The 16,128-nt window shown below is 45.8% G+C and overlaps 1 protein-coding gene across 7 annotated transcripts in view; it reads right to left on the bottom strand.

Moving 5' to 3' along the window:
• Positions 1 to 16,128, bottom strand: part of LOC138448702 (uncharacterized) — a 554,652-nt gene that overhangs the window by 514,735 nt on the left and 23,789 nt on the right. For 4 of the 7 annotated variants that reach the window (XM_069604718.1, XM_069604712.1, XM_069604714.1 and 1 more), the window contains exon 2: positions 13,624 to 13,763. In XM_069604718.1, coding sequence (XP_069460819.1) covers positions 13,624 to 13,647 — 24 coding nt within the window. In that variant the 5' untranslated portion in view covers positions 13,648 to 13,763. The remainder of the gene's footprint in view (positions 1 to 13,623; positions 13,764 to 16,128) is intronic. The other 3 variants (XM_069604715.1, XM_069604717.1, XM_069604716.1) reach the window with 1 other exon arrangement.

Here is a 16,128-nt window from a genome sequence, read left to right as displayed (position 1 = left end):
CTATCAAAAGCATGATTGGTGCACTTGATGAGCCCCAGAAAAGGAAGTGGTACCTTCTTCTACCAAGTTTGCGTGTTTGCCTGCAGTGAGGTACCACAAGGGGTTAGTTTTAGCCTAGTGGAAGTCTCCCACTCTCCTCCAACTGGCTTAAAAAGGTGGAGGATTATGTGCTAGGACTAAGAAAGAGGATGACTCTTCTGATGGCTCACGCCAATAACAAGTTGAAGGTGGACACGCATTGGTGAAACATTGGTATGACCAGAAAGCTTCTCTTGTTCATTTTACCCCCAGGCAAAAAGAAATCCTTTAAGGCCTAGAGCTTTGCAGGACAAAATCGACAGGTCCTTTTGCGATAGTTGAGAGCTAGGAGGTGAACTATTAAGTGGCTCTTGGAAGGTCTAGTCAGTGTTCCGTGGGAATAGATTGAAGGATTTCAGGAGCTGAAATGGAAGCCCTGCTTGTGGCTTCATGGAGGGAGGACGAGGAATCTGAACCTCTCCCTGATCTGTTCCAAGGTAGTCCTTCAAATTGTTCCCTCAATTAACTCTGCAAAACTGGGTGAGGTGCAAACTTTGCATAGGCCGTTTGCCCCCATATTTTCACTAACCCCAGCCCTGACACTTTGTTGTCAGTATGACAAACACTACGAGTTATACCCAAATATCTCGCGCTGCTTATTCAAAATAATTGTGACCGAAATGTTCCATAGCTGCAAAAAAAAGGTTTCATTAACAATTGGTGTAATCATGTATATATCACATGATAACAAGAAAGAGAGAGAACGGGTTGGGTGGGGAGAGAGAGAAAAACTATTAGTATGCAGTCTGCGGTAAAAACACACAATGGTACGAAAAAGTAAACCACTGCCACCAGCCATTCATTGTAGAAAGGCTAACATATCAATATTACATGAGAAACTAGATAAAGAGGATACTAAGTAACCCCTCCAGCACCCTATTGTAAGATAGTGTGTGCTGGGTCTAGAAAGTTACAAAATGTAAATAAAGTCAATTTCACTTCACTGCTCTTGGAAACAGTAATATCGCCAAGAGAAGGTATTTAAACCTTTTGGAAATCTAAGAGACTACCCAGTGTTGTGTCACAATGTAAAGATGATGCCTATGGAGTTTGTCAGACTCCAAAGTCAAAGGAAACAGAGCCCAAATCACATAAAAATACGAGAGTGGGAAAAAAAAAAGTCTCACTCTCTCCGGGTTAGAAATTAAAAGTCCTAAGGTCCAGCAAAAAAAGGTGGGGGGGAGGGTGGTCTCTAAGGTAGCAGGGAATTAGCACATTTCTGAGAATGCTCCCTAACAGTCCTCCACTGGCTCCCGATTGCATGACGCACCACCTTTAAAGTCATGTGTATCCCCCACTTTGCAGTCCACAACACCAGTCCCGAATTCCTCCCAGACAAAATTGTCCAACCTTCCAGGAACATCAGATCCCGCACAGCATTTTGCCTAGTGATCCCACCCCAAAGCTCCACTTGGCTTGGCGGTTCCTCCTTCTACATCCAAGCACCAATCATCTGAAATTCCCTACCGCTACACATTTGCAACACTGAAAACCACCTGAAATCCAGGAAGGCCCTTCAAACCTGGCTTTTCCCAATACTCACCTGATCCATTGCACACCGAGACTACACCACTAATATAAACTCCCCTGCATCAATCAACACAGGGTTCGGCAGTGGTTTCTCCTGACGCACCACCCCAGGTAAGCCAGCAGCCTTTGCTGTGGCACACCCGCAACATTCTCAGTGCACCCCCACCCACCAATACCGTCCACAAGAAAGACCATGAACAATGAGATATGTAGCCCAGGGGAGCGCACGCCCATCTCTAAGGAATCACTGTGAATATTAACCTGCATCGCTCACTTAGGGAGTTCTCAATATTAGCAGTCTCCCGCCGCAAAGGTAATCTGAAGTCTGGGGGTAGCAGACTATCTATGCCTGCTATATCACAGAAACCTACTGTTTTATATGGTGAAACCTACTGCACTGTGAAACCTAGGCCTCTTTCCCACCATACAAGATTCTCAAATCTAGGTGTAGCCTCCACCTTTGTTTATTATATGGCGAAACCCACAGCATTTGAATCCTAGGCCTCACACCCACAATAAAGGCCTCTGTAAACTAGGTGCAGCCTCCATCTTTAATACATGACGAAACCTACTACATTGTGAGGTCTGGGCCTCTCCAGCTCTATAAAGGACTCTCAAATGTAGGAGTAGCCTCCATCGTTGTTTATTACATGGTGAAACCTACTGCGAGACATAGGCCTCTCTCCCACTATACAGGACTCCCTAATCTAGGTGTGGCATCCATCCATGTCTATTACGTGGTGGGGCCCGCTGCATTGTGTAACCTGGACCTCTCTTCCACTTTGTAGGACTCTGGGATGTGTGCATAGCCTCCATCTCCGTTTATTATGTGGCGAGACCTCTGCATTACGAAATCTAGGCCTCTCTCCCACTAAGCAGGATTCTGAAAACTAGCTCCAACTCCACCACTAATTTCCTTCGCTCGCTACTCCCACCACCTACCACCTCTACTCCCAACCACTACTACCTCTGCCACTACTACTACTCTACCTCTAGTGCTCACACTCCTCGCTCTCTCACACAAACACTCTACAGCTGTCACGACCCTCGCCCAAAACCCCCTTTGGCAAACCCATTGGCCAGGTTGAGTCAGGACCCGGGCCTCTAGAGCCTGGCATCCTCTTCAAAAGACCTCATGGGGCAAGTCCTGGTGCCTATGGGGCCAGGCTCATACACCAGGAAAAACAATGTGCTTGGGAACTACTTTATTGTATTGTCAGCCAACATGGAGGCATCCACATAGCTTGGCTCCTAAGAAGCAAGCTATGCGGTCTAGTGTTTTGGGTGTGGTAGCCTAGGGACTACTTTACCTGGACTATTTTGTTGGGGCTATTTAAACCACACCCCGAGCACGACAACACACTTTGCGTTACTTTGCAGCTTGCAACGTGACGCTCACCGTGTACAGCTATTCCCTCGAACCTCGGAGAAGCAGAACCTGCAAGGAGACAAAAGGAACATCATTACCAGCAGCATCTTACCTGCAGTCATCTTTAAACACTCGCAGCTACTGAGAACAGCTTCCTCGAATCTGCACGCCTCCCGGACAGAACGACCTGAAAGAGGAAGATGGAGGCAACATTAAAGAAAGCAGTAGAGACATTAACAAATTACAAACTGCTCAAAAGGCTTACCTGGCTGGACGCCTCTCGGCTGGCACCACTCCAGACATTCCACTCGCCCTGAAGAACACTGCGACCTACAAGGAAGGAAAACACAGGTTAGCAAAGGCAAGACTTTGCAGCGCTGCACATAGCGCTTACTTGCCACATCATAGCGCTCTTAATGCACCATCATTTACCAGCAGGGCTCAACCAAGCCAGTTCGCCGCGCTGAAGCTCCGCATACCTAAGGGAGAAAAAAAAAAGGAGACATTTGAAACAAAGAAAGGCATGCAGGCTAGCAACAAAACTAAAGAACAACAATAAGACCTAGCTGAACAATATCAAACGGGCCGGCGTCAGTGAGGTAACTGGACCCCACTCGCCCATGAAAGACAACGTGCCCCTGCAAAGAAGGCAGGATGGAGAGCATGCCTAATTCTACCACAAGGTGAGGAGAGGGCGCCAGAGATCATACTGGGGTGGAGGGAGGATACTTACCCCAGTCGGTCAGTCTTGAACACAGTCCTCCGGTATTTCCATGCAGAACCTTCCCCGCAGACCACATCAGGGCAAAGCTGACAAGCATACCACCGAGTAACCCGGCTGGGTGGCCCCACACACACACACACACACACACACACACACACACACACACACACACACACACACACACACACACACACACACACACACACCCCCACACCCACACCCCCGAGATTGGCTACTTACCCATTCCAATCACTAACCTGCCTCCATGGGGTTACGTTATGTTAAGGAGATTTATTAAGTGCTTGTTCACCCAAGGGCATCATGGCTTTGGTGGAGGAGAGAGGGCAACCTAGACTACAGTCAACTACTTAAATATGTAGGTTTTCAAGGCCTTTCTAAAGCTAAGGTAATCTATCAATTTTTTTCTAAAACAGGAGAAGGTCATTCCATAGCTGTGCTGCGGCAACAGAGAAAGCACAACCACCAATACGGCAGCGTTGAAACAAAGGAACAACAATAAGACCAGCTGTGACTGAACGCACAGATCGTGTGGGAAAATAGTGGAAGGACTTGTCACAAAGATATTCAGAAGCTTGAGCATGCAAGGCACGATGGACTAGGCATAAAGTTTTTAAAACAATGCGCTGGGCAACCGGCAGCCAGGGTAGTGAACGCAACACAGGGGATATATGGGCACCATAGGGGGAGCCACTGGCAACCCGAGCAGCCATATTTTGTAGTCGTTGCAGACACTGAATAAGACCCTTAAGATGAGCTAGATATAGAGAATTACAGTAGTCGAGCCAACTAAGCACAAGGAGAACCACTACTGGAGAATGAAGATGAGGACTTAACAAAAGTAGAACCTTCCTCAAGATTCTAAAATGGAAATGCCCTGCTTTACAAACAGCGGCAACTTGGGATTCCATCGAAAGTGAGGCAGAAATGATTACCCCTGAATTCCTCACCTTGTCAACCAGCACAAGAAGAGAAACCAGAGAAGGCCAAAAAGAAGACACCCTTAGTGAAGTGAAGGATCGGGGGAGAACCCACCACCAGCACCTCTGTCTTATCGCTGTTCAGCTTCAGCCAGTTGTGATTCATACACTCACCCACTGAAGCCAGGTACCCCCGCAGGCGCGACGACATCTCAGCCTGATCTAGGTCCAAACGAATCAGGATTGGAGTGTCGTCGGCATACGAGTAGCACCTGACACCTAAGGAGCGGATAAGACACACAAGAAGCCAGATGTAAATATTGAAGAGAATTGGGGACAAGGCAGAGCCTTGGGGAACACCACACAGAAGTGCAAAAATAGAAGAAAAGGAGGAAGTGAAAGAGTGAGTTCTCTCGGCCAGGAAAGAGGAGAACCAGGTGTGAACCTGGGCCGAGATTCCAACTTGGGTCAGGCGGTCAAGCCAGACGGGGTGGTCAACAGTGTCAAAAGCCGCTGACAAATCCATTAAGATCAGGGCCCTCACCCCTTCTGCAACCACCAACCTGGCCATATTGTCTAGAACCGAGACCAGGACACACTTGTTCCCCAACCTGGCCTGGAGCCAGATTGGGCAGAATCAAAAAGCCACATGGATTCCATGTAAGATCACAACATAGGAGAAACAAGAAGTTTCATAAGAAATGGGAGTAGTGAAATAGGGCGATAGTCAGAAAGCACCAGAGGGTCGAGCAAGGTTTTCTTAAGCAGAGGGATCACCGTGGCAGCCGTAAGCTCAGCAGGAATAGTGCCAGTTTGACAAGAATTATTAACTGCGCAGGTGATCTCTGCGAGTAAATCAGAAGAGATGTCTTTCATGATGACCAGGGGAATAGGGTCAGAAGGGAAGCCAGATTTAATACGGTGGATAGAAGAGAAACATTTGACTCTGTAAACAATGAAAAAGAAGACCAACCCACAAGTACTGTCTGGCTCATACGAGCACATGTTACAGGCAAAGTACACTGGTCAGTAGCAGTTGGTGTAGTGGCCTGCGCTATGTTAGTGCATATAGTTTCAATCTGGGTGATAAAAGATTGAGCCAGAATGTCACAGAATTTTGAGTGGACACAGCTAGAAGAGCCATTCTAGCTGCTGATGACAAGGATCTCACCACTGTGAAAAGTGATTTGGGTTGGCAAATGGCAGATTCAACCCTGTTTGGGTGCCCAGACTTTGGACACCTCTAAGACCTGTAGGCCTTTTAACAGTAATAAAATAATAACATCCCTGGTGGTAGTGGACTATAAAGAATACCGGGTGGGTTAGTGGACTTTCTTCACACCGGCTCCAGCTGTCAACTGGAGCCACGCTCCTTAGCTGGCAGATGTTGGGGATTAGCGCGGCACCCCTTTGGTGCTGCACGCCTCCTCCGGCGTCCTTTGCCAATGTTGTGCTGCTTGGTGGCATCCCTCAGCATGGATGCTGCCAACTTTGCATGCTCTCCGTCGCCTCTGCTGCCGCGATGTCCCGTCTCCTCTGCTGGTAAGGAGGTTGGGGTGGGCTCCCCTTCCCCCCCCTCCCCACCACCATTGACAGGGCCACAGAGCTGGTCCTGTCACAGTTCCCCTAAATTCCCCGTGCTTATATTTCACACTTTGTTTCCTAAATCAATGGTCTTATTTTGCCCCTCTAGAGCTCTTCTGTGCCTACCTTTCCTGAGCTCTGCATGGTGTTCAGACTGCCGTGTCATTTGGAAGTGAAAGGCTCTCATGTGTGTACGTACAATGCTACTGTGTGTATATATGTGAAAGGCAGTGTGTGTATATATGTGAAAGGCAGTGTGTGTATATATGTGAAAGGCAGGTGTGTATATATGTGAAAGGCAGGTGTGTGTGTGTGTATATGTGAAAGGCAGGTGTGTGTGTGTGTATATGTGAAAGGCAGGTGTGTGTGTATATGTGAAAGGCAGGTGTGTGTGTGTGTGTGTGTGTGTGTGTGTATGTGAAAGGCGTGTGTGTATATATATGTGTGTGTGTGTATATATGTGAAAGGCGTGTGTGTGTGCGCGTTGCATGCAAAAATCTGAGTGCGCACACTTAAGGCTGTGGAGCTTGTGCATGTGAATCTCTAATGGTTGTACATGCCAAGTCAATGAATACACCAAAATCTATTATTATGGTTAGCTTTGCTATTGCCAGATATTAGGAGTTAGGACAAATGTGCAGAGCATATGATAGTCTTCTTTTAATGCATGTTAATGGTTTATGGGGAAACTCCATTGGCAATATCATGTAGACTTTTGACCTTCAGTTGAGGGTAGGTTTATGTTTTGCATGGCACTGTGCGACAAAAGTAGGCTCCCCTAAATTGCATAGCTATTGGCATCAGGTAGTACTTGAGCCTCAAGGGGATCATGGTAAGTTATATAGCAAGAGTGTGCTATAATTAAGCAAAGAGGCCAATAACTCTGATGTGGAATATATCAAGTTTCACTGTCATTATTATACATGAAGTAGTACCATGAGTGAGGCTTTTTTGTACAGTGTACAAATGTCAACTGAAGGGCTTGTGGGGACGTCTAATTCTGGCAGATAACACACAGTGAAATAAAACAATTTGCCCAGCATCACAAGCTTTAGTTAATTTGTGAACCCGGGGTTGGAGATCGATCAGCAACCCAACTCTAGTTGATAGAAAGAAAAGTTTGGTTTTCAAGAATTCTCCGTTTTGTGGCGATTTCTTGAAAATGACACCAAAAAAAATAAAATAAATCATAAATGAAACCTGACAATGTGAATCCATAGAGAAAAAGTTAAAGACAAAGTGTTGTCATATTTTTCCCCCTTCACATTTCTTTTTTTTTTTAAATGGAAAACTAAGTTCCAGTTTGCATATGTAGATTCAAGACTTAGAACAAAACAAAAAGTACTGCATGATAAGGTCACCTTCTTGCAGTCAATGTTTGAAACAATCATGCTGCTTGCTATTACATATTATGTGTAGGAAACGTGGAAAGAACACTTATGAGGAAAAATGGTTACTCCAATGGGCTATTCCTAATAAGGAGCATCCAATTGAAATGCTCTGCTAATAGCTTAGAGGATGTTAAGTATTTGCAAGGCCATTTGCCTGGGTTCGATAACATGTGTAACTAAGACATCCTCCATCCATACCTCTAGCTCTAGCGTCGAGGTAAGGGGCCCAGGCCCTGTATTGTCGCACAGGGATCACATGTACTGTGCCGGCCCATACGGAAATAGGGACATACACATTTGTTACTTGTATATGTTGGATTGCTAATCAAAATAAAATTATTTAGCAATTTTGACTAATTTATTGAATTGTTTTTTTATAACGTGCCTAATCCTGTACCCGGTTTCTAAGCTCGGATCCGAAAACTCTGTTGCCCTGTGTGTTCTTGCTTCCAAGACCAGCGCGTTGCATCCTTGTTATCCTCTGTAATCAATTTTGAAACACAAATGTATGCCTTGGATAACCTTGGTAACCAGATGTGGCCCTGTGGGTGTGATCGTTTTGGTGTTGAGACCAAGTGCAGCATTATTCTGTGATTAGGGCAAAGTTGATACCTCATAAGATGGAAATTGTAGAATGGGAACACCTTGTGTCACATATTGGGTGAAAATATTGAAGTATGCCACCCGTGGATATAGGATTTAGCATGGGAGAGAGTTTTTACCCTAATTCGGGAATTCAGTGTTGGCACAGGTTGCAAGGTGTAGCTAGGCAGTCGGGTTACTGCTACGTCATGTATTTGAAGAGCCCAAGGGGGCTTGGGACCAATTATCTGCAAGGACGTGGTGAATTAAGATATATTTATTCCGGCAAGTAAATTCCGGTTAATTTCTGTCATCAGACAGTACAAGATGTATCTGCTGTTAAGGTCATTGTTGGCAAGAACTATGCATTCCACCATATTAAATTAAAGTATAATGTATCTGGCAATTCGTGTCAGAATCAATTTGGCCAACACTGAATTCCCTAATTAGGGTAAGAACTCTCTCCCATTCTACATCCAGCGTGTGATATAGAACTCTTAGTCAATACACGAGGTGTGGGCTGTGATGCTGGAAATTGCATTGGAGGGACAGGGCCTCCATGTCCTTGTCCTCTAATCCCTTATCATGCGTGCTCTGTGTTGTTTTCTGCACAGGAGTTTAGTAGGACTCCTGGCAGTGCAGCTCTTCCTCTTTTTGGTCATGGGAAACGGAGACCCTTGGGATACCCTTATGGCACCCATCGGTTGGGGGGATGCAGGAGGGGTACAACCCTGTACTACTAGTGTAGGTTTTTGGGCAACTGTGTGCTGCCCAAAGAGCATGGTATGGGCTGGTGGCAGCTCCATGCCGACATGACAGGAGCTCCAAGTACCCTCCATTTTGGGATACCCAGGCACTGCCTTAGGTATCAGTGGATTCCTGATAGAAGGAAAGATGGCCCCTGGGGCCTCTTGATTTCTATTACCCGTTACCTTGTTTTCCCAAAGATCTGGGAAGCCCAAACTCTGTCCCTTCCCCTGACTGGCTGTTGAGTGGTAGAACCATATATGGTATTGTGGGGAAATCCAGGCCAGACTGGCTGGAGCCTTCCCAGTGACTGTATGTTGTGGGTACACCCTTGGGGTGTGACCTGTGTTAATAGAGTGTGTGACCAATATGAATTCTATGTTATGGGGGTCTGGTTTCAGTGTGTGCGACACAATAACTGAGACAGCCCTGCCTGAAACTGAAATGCATGCAGTGTGGCATGCTGAAAGGCTGGGTGTGTGCCCCAACTCACATTTCTTGTTATGGGTGTCTGGGTGGAAGTGAGTGGCTTGAATGTCTGTGAGCCTGATTGGCTACCTGTCTGCGTGAATGCCCTTCTGTGTGATTGGCTGACTGAGCCTGGTTCAACCAGAGTGAATGACAGACAGATGTGTATATTTGGGGACCTCTCTCTTACCAATTTGTTCAGAAGCTGAAGTTGAAACTTGAAGCTCATCCTTGAAGCCCAGCTGGAAGTAGAATTGCAGCTGCATTTCCTTTGATGAAATCTAAACGCTATCGAGCACTGATCCGAGAGAGGACCTGGCGAGGAGACCTATCCCTGAGCTAGGAAGGACCAACGTGTAAAACCTGCTGTTCTTCATCGAGGCACCCTAGAAGGCAGGTACGAAAGGCTGTCAATCGGAGAAGGGGTCCGCCGAGAATCCTAAAGAGAAGCGCCAGGACATCGAGGCCATCGAAGTCCATTGATGTCAACCAGGGTTCGAAGATTTCCGTGACCGCTGGAAGCCAGTCGAGGTGCGTCAACCAGAAGCACGGACACATTGACGCTGTGCTTTTCGACGACCAGAGCCGCGAAAGCTCCACCTTTGCCTAAGAACATTTGACAGAGGGCTCCCTTGCCATCACCGTCGACCACTTTGTCCCACCAGAGAAAGTCGAGGTCGCTGGCTGCCGAGGAAAGTCCGCTGGTGGGTTTCCCGCCACCCGAAGCCAACAAAGACGTCCTGAGGACACTGACCGAGTGAAGATCCGAGGTCCTGCCCGTGGTAGAGTCCCGATCGCCGAACCTATCCTTATGTACGTGCTGAGGCTGCAGTACCGACAGGCCAGAGGACCGCCAAAGCATCTCACGACACAGACTCCCACTGACGGGTCCACATCATCACTGAGTCTTCTTTGCAGCACTTAACACTTCGCATCGAGATGGACAGCGCACCTCATCTTCCCAGGACTTCTACAAACGATCATCGAAGAGCACCGCGAGAGTCGAGGTTACTGTCTCAACACCAGTGTTCACTTTTCTTCAAGGAATCTCGACACCCAGTGGCTCCTGCTTTAAAGGGAGTCCACCCTCGAGGGATCAGTCGACGAACCATCAAAGAAACTCTTCTATCTCAGGTACACTGGGGTAGTTTTTAACAAGGAAACAAGACTGATTAAACATTTATGGACTGGGCTTGATAGTACTTTTATTACAGATTGGCCAGGCGGGGGCGGTGGGGGGTCCTCACTCAGAATTGTGTCTTGGTAGCAAAAGAAGCATTCTGCCATTGTTTAACCTAACCTTCCTGCCGTCCTTATGATCTATGCAGTTACACCTTGCTGTATGATTTTTATGCCATTATAACTGTCAGCAATTGATGCATTTTAAAGGAATCTAAAGCCAAGTGTTGTGCCACATAGACATTGTCTGCATTTGCCATATTAGAATTAGCAGATTACAAAGTGTGTTATTAATTGTGTATATCTCCCTCTAAACCGTATTTGTATATGAAGAACTGTGTCAGCACATAACATAGTGTGTGGACATTCCTTGGTGGGAGTTTGGGGACTCACTGTACTTAAGAACCAGCCTGCATCACTTCCCGAGAGCATAAGCCTTGGCTGCTCATCCAAGCTACCATATAGAGAACCTTGCCGTGGGTGTTCTGTGCCTTTACTCTGCCATATAGAGGGCAGAAGTACAGATAGCCCCCCTCCAGTCTTTACATGGGCAACTTCTCCTCTTCCCGTGATCTTGCTGCTTTTTCAACCTATCCAACTACAAGGGTCATCCCTATATATCATACAATTAACCTTCCAGTGCTGGGCGAGTTGATTTAGATTCTACTGCCCCTCTGAAATGTTTACCAGATACTGCGCAAGTAGGAGTTACAGAATGGCAGACAAGTTAAGATTACACATCAAGTCTGAGTGCAGCAAGATGTTGGCTCTACTTTTCTCCTACACCCTGATGTGACTTCAATAACAAGTATTGCATTAATATACAACACCAGTATACTTTTTAAGACTCTGTTTCAGAACATTTACTATAATTGAAAGTTTAGAACATTTACTATAAATGTGAGGACAATTGGAATCCTCAAATCTAGGTAAGCCTTTCCCAGCAGAAAAAGGGTTCAACAAATGTCAACCTATGAGGGACACGCAATGCCAAAGTCAATGGATTCAAAAAGGTGCCTTTAGGGAGCCAGGACAGCCAAAGTCATTTGGACAAATTCAATAGTTCTGATGGACTTCTTGGATGAAAAGTCTTTCACAAAGGCAGATAGTTCAGAAAATCACTGCAGAAACACAAGCTGTTAAGCCTGTGAAAAAGGGAGTTGAAGTCAACTCAGAAAGTTAAGCAAGTGCAAATCTCAAGTGAGACAGCACGGCTAAAGGCAAGAAGGTAAGTACCCCCCCCCCAAGCCCAAACAGTACCTCTGGATAGAAGAAAAGTGGTCCAGCTGGATGTCACCTTGCTACAGCCATGCAGACCCTGGTTACTGAGAATCAGTCGTGGGGACAAGTGGGAGGACATCTGGAGGGCTCCTGCGGCAGTACTCTGGAAGGTCGTCAACAGTTACAGGCTCTCTTCGATTCAACGGCACTTTGCGGTTTCAGCACTTCGCAAACAGCACTGATGCAAAACAAAACTTTGGTTGGACTTTCCTTGCTCCCTTGGTCCTAGACTCTGGTGAGGGGGCTCTGGACCAGCATTTCCTGCTTCTGGAGTGTCCTTAGGAGTCTCCTGGAGCTTTCGGCCAGATTTGTTCGGCGGCAGATGTTGCACTCTGTTATTAACACTCGACCCCCGGCATTGGGCTTCTGCGGCAACGGAGAGGCACAGAAGTCAGGGATGGCGTCAAAGTGGAGTTTGTCTCGGGTTATTTGGTCCCATTAACCCAAGGGAAGAAGTCGAAAAAGGAGGTCAACACAGCAGCAGGGCTTCACTGGTACTTCAAGGTCCAGGAGGTTGCAATGGGCTTCCCTTCACGATTTCTGCTTCACCTTTTAAGCAAGTTTCCCATTCATTCACAGCCTGTGCTGTCAATCACACAGCAGGGTGGTTGTCCTTTTAGGACAGCCAGCTGGCCAATCAAGACTGGTCTCGTGCAGGCACTCCTAGGGCACCTTCCTCGCTTCTGCCCTTCCAGACACACTGGAGCCAGGGGCGGGCTTCAGGGCTGAAGCACGCCAAGGGAAAAAGACAAAGGGCTCAAATATGTCTCAACTCACAGACTAAAAGCTAAGAAGACCTCACAAAGAAAATAGCGAAAAAAGAAAACGGGCCATTTTGATAAAAAGGACACAGATAGGTGCTGTACTGCAGCTGACGGTTCAGCCTGCGGTAGAAAAGCACAATGTTATCAAAATGTAAACCACTGCCACCAGCCATTTAAAGTAGTGAGGGTAACAAAATAAATGTTACATGAGAAAGTAGGATATGGGGATACTAAGTAACCCCCCAGCACTCCACATAAGATGGTGGGTGCTCGACCTACAAAAAGGAAAAAAGGTAAGATCAATGTCACCTTACTATTCTTGGGAACAGCAGTTCACCCAAGAAAAGGTATTTAAACCTTAACAGAAATCCAAAGGACTTATCAGTGACATTGCACTGAAGGTGCTGTGTGTCACTATACAAAAAGCAGATGTCTATGGAGTTTGTTAGACTCCAAAAACAGTGAAAACATAAAATCCTAATCAGGGAAAAACACATGTGAGTGGGGCCTTTTTCTCACTCTCTCAGGAGTACAAATTAAAGTCCTAAGTCCAGCAAAAGAGCTGGGGTTCTCCAAGATGGGAGGAAATTAGCACAGAAAAGATAAATTGCCCTAACAGGGGCCAATAGAAGGCATCCTTGTATTTGTTGGGAAAGTGGTATTGTTTTAATCTAATTTAAAAGTTCAATGTGATGCTCCCTGTGCGTTACTAGCTCCGTGTTCACTGGGTGATGTGCTGTCATTTTAGCTCCTGCCTATAAACTCCATTTCGATCGCTGTGCAGAGTTATATAAAACTTTACAAATTGCTGACTGTATTAGAGAGGGTTGCTGTGCCACAATATGTTTATGTAGTGTGATGCAGTCCGTTCAATCATTCTGAACAGTGTTGCAGATTTATTTACACTCCGCATTGTGCAAGTACACCTCTTTGAACACACAGTGTAAGCTTTGCAACATTAACAGCTAATGTACGCATAAATGCTCACCCGATGCGATACCTGCTCGGACATTTCTTCTTTTGTTCTGCAGGAGATGTTTTCAAGTGGGAGTTAATTGTAAATTTTGTTTTTTATTGCCGTGGTTGCCCAACCGTTTGTTGAATTTGCTTCTGCACCACAGCCGTCTTCTGTGAACAAAAATAAACATTTACCACACTTTTGAAATATCTCTGCCTCCAGCCGTCTCAGCGAGTAAGCAACCACATCCTTATCAATAAGGCTCAGTAAACAAGCATATGAAAAACAAACAGGTTTACATTCAAGCAAGAGACAAACTGACTTTGCTGCTCAAGGACATGAAATGTGACGCTCCTGCCTGGGTTGGGTTTTGGGACGTTATGAGATTCCTATAGATCACGAGCGTCAACATTAAAGTTCCTGCAGGTGCTGAAGAAACTGCAGTGTATCAAGTGTCTGCAGAGAATTTAGTGTGAAGTGCACAAACGGCATTCAATGTTGCAAAATGTGTTTTAGAAGCTGGATGAACGTCCCATTGTCAGATAACGTTAGGAGGATAAGCAAGGGGTCAGTCAACACCCTTGCCAGAAGTAATCAATACGCATCTTCTATTTTCTCAGATCTGCGAATCTTAAAATGATAGGTAGACAGTGGGTCCAAAGATCACATCTAGGGGTGTAAGAAGTAAACTTGTCAATATGAACCCGATGCCCCTGGACAAAAAATGCCATGAACCATACCATTTAAAGGGACTTGCGCTCAATGCAAACTATATCAAAGTTTTATTGGTCACCCGCATATAATCACGTTTCGCATATGAAGTGCAACAAATAAGATTATTGTCCCGTTGTGTCATTTGTGTAATGGAAACGTTCTAAAACAGTTGTAAAGCTGGGTACCGCATGTTGTCAGCAGTCTTAAAAGCAGAGAGGCATACGTGTCAATTGGGAGTCCGCGGTAATTTGTTACTAGGTTCTGGTCAGCAAGCAAAGAAACTGCGCGTAAAACGCACCTCACAAAATAAACAGCCTCTACTTTTCAAAGCAGAATGAGCAAAAAGTATTCTTGTAGGTGCAGTTTGCACTTCAGTCAAAAATACTTTGCTATACCCTGGCTTCGGAAACCATACAGAAGTAGTGTTAATAAGCAGGGGAGCCGATTTATGAATTTCCAGGGAGTGGAGAGGGGGGGCAAATACAGGAAGTGATATCACTGGCAGTTATATGACCGCAAATTTGCATGTAGTCGCCAACTTGGTGCAACGGTGCGCAGGTGGCGGGTGTTGGCGCGCGCATCGCAGAACAGTGGAAACATTGGCTAGCATGCACTGCATATACTAAAGTCAAGAAAGAAGGAGATTTAAGCCCTCGAGTTGCATTCCAGTAAGACATCACTGCCCCTACTCCACCCCTCTACAATCGTCCAGCAACACAACTAGGATGGGAGAATCAAATGCTTGCTAAACAGAAGGTACAGCTGCAAGGTGGAGTACCACCACCACCACCAAAAAGAAAAGTTCCCAATTCAAGGGAAACGAGAAGTAAAGATGTTTCCCGATTAAAAAGTACCAAGCAAGACATGTGTGGTGCCATAGTTCAGTAAAACATCAACAATTCAAACTTACAATAGTGCTGCTGTAGATTGGCCGGCCACAAGTGACATTTGCTAAGATGTTACCTCTGGGTAATCGGATAGAGTTAGGGATGTAGATTAATCTTAAACCTTTCAGTGGACACATCAGATGTGCTGCTGAAGTGTAATGCAATCCTGGCTGAAGTACAATGCAATCCTGGCTGAAGTATAAGGCAATCAAGTGTGGTTTCAGACTTGGGGGGGGGGGAGGGGGAAGAGTGTTAACTGCTTTTAACATTGTAGTTTACCAGAAATTCTGGTAAAGTAGTGTACAATGTTAAAAAGCAGTTACCCAGGCTCACCCTGCACCCGAGTGACTGATGGAAGCACTCGCGTCTAAATGTTGTAGCCATGGTTGTCTCCATGTTTTAAAAACTCCCACTTTCCGGGTTTTCAACATTCATTTGAAACACCCCTTATTCATAAAATGAAGGAGTCAGTAAAAAAGCCAATGCTCAAAAGCCTATTTCGCACAAGTATTCAGACCCAAAGGGTAAGAGTGACTGTATAGCAGACCATGCCAACGTAGGATACTCCAGGATTACCTTCAGTCAAAATTCACCCACTGCAATGTTCCTAAATTCAGATTGCAGAGGAACCTCAATCAGCTCTTCCTGGGCATCAAATGGATAATGCACCACCTCCTCTGCCAGAAAAGTCTGCATCACCCAGTCATTAATGCCAGCATTTACTTCAGGGAAGTATTCATCAAAGCTGGACCTTAATGTTGCTAGGTGGCTTGCCCAGCTCCAACTGTTCTTTTGCAAAGGTCTAGCTTCCTCTTGAAGGCAAATACTTTTTTTATTCATTCTTTCCTCTGTGTTCCCCATGTCCAAAGGAATGCCCCCAAAGGTGGGATTGGGAGTTTCTGGGGTGGTGAGTTCTAGAAGTCTTAATTTCATT

This window comes from Ambystoma mexicanum, chromosome 1p, assembly GCF_040938575.1.
Source record: "Ambystoma mexicanum isolate Mex_15411 chromosome 1p, UKY_AmexF1_1, whole genome shotgun sequence".
Taxonomy (NCBI): Eukaryota; Metazoa; Chordata; class Amphibia; order Caudata; family Ambystomatidae; genus Ambystoma; species Ambystoma mexicanum.
Note: the sequence above shows the minus strand (reverse complement) of the source record. Positions and strands in the feature narration are given on the sequence as shown.